Source organism: Lycium barbarum, chromosome 6 (genome assembly GCF_019175385.1).
Source record: "Lycium barbarum isolate Lr01 chromosome 6, ASM1917538v2, whole genome shotgun sequence".
Taxonomy (NCBI): Eukaryota; Viridiplantae; Streptophyta; class Magnoliopsida; order Solanales; family Solanaceae; genus Lycium; species Lycium barbarum.
Genome location: NC_083342.1, coordinates 44,828,385 through 44,831,663, shown reverse-complemented (window position 1 = coordinate 44,831,663; position 3,279 = coordinate 44,828,385). Strand labels below are relative to the sequence as shown.

Genomic DNA, 3,279 nt, shown 5'->3' with positions numbered 1-3,279 from the left:
AAAAGTGCAAGATTGACTCCACTATTTACCAATTGTGCAAGCTGGAGGGCCAATTTCGGAACTCCACCGAAGATGACCCTCACCAACATTTGAAGAATTTTTTCGGCGTGTGTACCCAACATATGCAACATGTTGTGTCCGATAATGCTATTCGGCTAAGAGTTTTCAAATACTCTTTAGCAGGTGAAGCTAGAGTTTGGTTTGAAAAGCTACCCTATAACACTATTCATACATGGGCAGAGCTGGTCACTATTTTTCTCAAAAAGTGGTTCCCTCCGAGCAAGAGAATGGAAATTCGTGACAAGATTTTTGACTTCAAGCAACTACCAGGGGAACAACTATTTGAAGCATGGGAGAAGTTTAAAGAAAATTTGTAGAAGTCTCCAAACCATGGTTTTTCAGATAATATTTTGATTGAGAAGTTCTACAGAGGGTTAGATCTAATGGCACCATCCATGGCTAATAATGTAGCTGGTGGGTGTTTTATGGACAAGAAGTATGCTTGAATCACTAACTTGCTTGATAAGCTTACTACTCACAATCAAGCATGGCATTCGGGTGGTACTGAAAGTGTAGCCTATGGAGCTCCAATGATCCATAACATAGTGAATGAGAACCAAAAAACTCAACAGACGCTAGCTTAGATAGGAACCAATCTTTCTTTACTGACCAATAGATTTGATGAAAAGGAAGAAAAGAAGGTTAATGTTATTGAAGATATTCCGGGTATGTCGAAGAGGATGTACCAAGTCCAAGAGGGCCAATATCAAGAAGGGCCTCCAATGCAGTTTGAATATGCTAACTATATGCATAACCCTCAAGGGGGTTACCGAAGGCAGAACTACTAGGGAGGCTATCTGAATCAGAATCAATGGAGACCTCAACAGGGACAAGGAAATTACAACAACAACTATGGTGGCTCGAACCAAGGAAAATATAACAATAACAATAACTTTGGAACTAGGAGTTCCAATCCCTATACTCCACCAAAGGGGCAGTCGATTGAACAAGAGAGCTCTAGGTTAGAGAGTATGCTTGAAAAGGTGCTAGCCAACAAAGACAAAGCATATAGAACATTGAAGGGGCTAACATAAATAGTGGGATCTCACACGGCTTCCATTTAGAAGCTCGATTCGCAGATGCGAGATATTTCCATAGAACAACACCCTCCAGAGAAGAGAGGACTTCCTAGTGACACTATTCCGAATTTGAAGAATGGGGGAGATGGTGTAGACCGTGTTTATGCTATCAGTACTCGGAGTGGTAAAATACTCCAAAGTGCTAAAAAAGAAGGTGATAAATCTCGAGCCAATTGCTGAAGAAGAAGAGGCACAATCTGATATGCCAACAATTGTTGATGGGGTCCAAACGGAGGCTCCTATTGTTGAAAAATTTGTTAATATTCCAAAAAGTTCGAAGATGACTAGCCTGAGTAGTGACACAGGAAAACAGACTGTAAAAGGGGCTCTTTGCACTTTGACCCAGCTTTTAAAATCTAAACCAACCTTCCCTCAAAGGTTGGTGAAGAAGACGGAAGATGCCAAGTGTCAGAAATTTATGATAAGTTGAAGCAGTTGTCAATGAACTTTCCATTCTTAGATGCTGTTAAGGAGATGCCTGGATTTGCAAGTACTTGAAAGATATGTTGACTAAGAAGAGGTCTGTGCAACATGAAACTATGATTTTGACTCACTAAGTGAGTTATATAATATCGACAACAACAGTCCAGAAGAAGGGAGATCAAGGGGCACTCACCATTCCCTATTCTACCGGGCATCATGATTTTGCTCGTACTTTTTATGATAATGGGGCTAGCATAAATTTAATGCCACTTGCTATTTACAAGCAATCGGGATTGGGGATGCCTAGACCGATGACTATGCAATTACAGATGGCTGACAGATCTATTAAGAGGACGGTTGGTGTGGTAAATGATGTTCTTGTGCGGGTTGGTGATTTTCTATTGCTCGTGGATTTCGTGATTCTTGACTGTGCTGTTGATTGGGACATCCCCATTATTTTAGGGAGACCTTTCCTCTCTACGGGAAGAGCTCTTATGGATTCGAAAAAGAATGAAATAAAATTATTTGTCAATGATGAGGAAGTGACTTTTCAGGCAAGTAAAGGGATGAAGCTACCGAGTGTTATGAGAGTAGTTTGATGATCGATTCTTTTGATGTTGTTGATGAAGCTATGGAGTTCAAAATGGAAATAGAATGTTTGGGAGAGGCTCTTGCTGCTATTTTGGTAAATTTTGATGCTGATGACATCGAGGGCTATGTGGAGACTGTAAATTCGCTTGTGGGGTTGGGTTCTTATTATTACCAACCAAAGAAGCTAGATCTTGATCTTGAAAATAGAACGACTCCTCCATTAAAACCATTCATTGTTGAGCCACCTAAGCTTGAGCTTAAGCAGCTGCCTACACATCTGAAGTATGAGTTTCTTGGCCCGGACAACACTTTGCCAGTTGTTGTGTCTGCATTACTGAATGAAGAGTAGAGAAAGGAATTGTTGGAGATATTGAGAGAGTACAGGCGTGCTATAGCCTAGACTAGCGCAGATATTCGGGGGATTCCCTCTGGCATTTGTTAGCACAAAATTCAGCTTGGGGAAGATAGTTTGCCAAGTCTTGAGCACCAGCGGAGATTGACTCCACCTATGCAAGAGGTGGTGAAGAAGGAGATAATTAAATGGTTAGATGCTGGAGTTGTATATCCTATAACAGACAACAAGTGGGTAAGCCCAGTACAATACATTCCAAAGAAGGGAGGTATCACAGTGGTGCCTAATGCTAAAAACAAGTTAATTCGCACTGTTACTGGGTGGCGTGTTTGCATGGATTATAGGAAGCTGAATTCTGCCACTTGCAAGGACCATTTGGCCATGCCTTTTATTGATCAGATGCTTGATCGGCTGGGTGGAAGGTCTTACTATTGCTTCCTAGACGGGTATTCTTCTACAATCAAATAAATATATCTCTTGAAGACCAGGAGAAGACGACATTCACTTGTCCGTATGGGACATTTGCTTTCAGCAGGATGCCCTTTGGTCTTTGCAATGCACCGGCGACATTTCAGAGGTGCATGATGTCGATTTTCTCAAATCTAGTTGAGGTCTTCATGGATGATTTTTCCATGGTTGGTGATTCTTTTGATAATTGTCTTGACCATCTAGGTCGAGTTTTGAAAAGATGCGAGGGGACCAATCTTGTGCTAAATTGGGAGAAGTACCATTTCATGGTGAAGGAAGGGATCATTCTCGGTCATAAAATCTCTT

At 41.3% G+C, this 3,279-nt stretch overlaps 1 protein-coding gene and 1 non-coding gene across 2 annotated transcripts; one reads left to right on the top strand and one right to left on the bottom strand.

The window, feature by feature from the left end:
• Positions 1-291: 291 nt before the first annotated feature.
• LOC132600994 (small nucleolar RNA R71) lies at positions 292-397 on the bottom strand. Its single transcript, XR_009567448.1, has one exon. It is a non-coding gene; the product is annotated as a small nucleolar RNA R71 (small nucleolar RNA).
• Positions 398-1,242: 845 nt separating this feature from the next.
• Positions 1,243-2,502, top strand: LOC132644013 (uncharacterized). The gene is made up of 4 exons (XM_060360553.1): positions 1,243-1,455; positions 1,518-1,629; positions 1,725-2,120; positions 2,192-2,502. The coding sequence occupies exons 1-4, from the start codon at positions 1,243-1,245 to the stop codon at positions 2,500-2,502; spliced, it is 1,032 nt and encodes a 343-aa protein (XP_060216536.1).
• The last annotated feature ends 777 nt before the right edge of the window (positions 2,503-3,279 follow it).

What these genes read in the sequence shown, in the direction of transcription:
- LOC132644013 (XM_060360553.1), top strand. Translation starts at nt 1,243, where the DNA reads ATGCTATCAGTACTCGGAGTGGTAAAATACTCCAAAGTGCTAAAAAAG. An exon ending in GTGACACAGGAAAACAGACT is followed by an intron (nt 1,456 to 1,517) that starts GTAAAAGGGGCT and finishes CTTCCCTCAAAG; the next exon opens with GTTGGTGAAGAAGACGGAAG. An exon ending in GGAGATGCCTGGATTTGCAA is followed by an intron (nt 1,630 to 1,724) that starts GTACTTGAAAGA and finishes CGACAACAACAG; the next exon opens with TCCAGAAGAAGGGAGATCAA.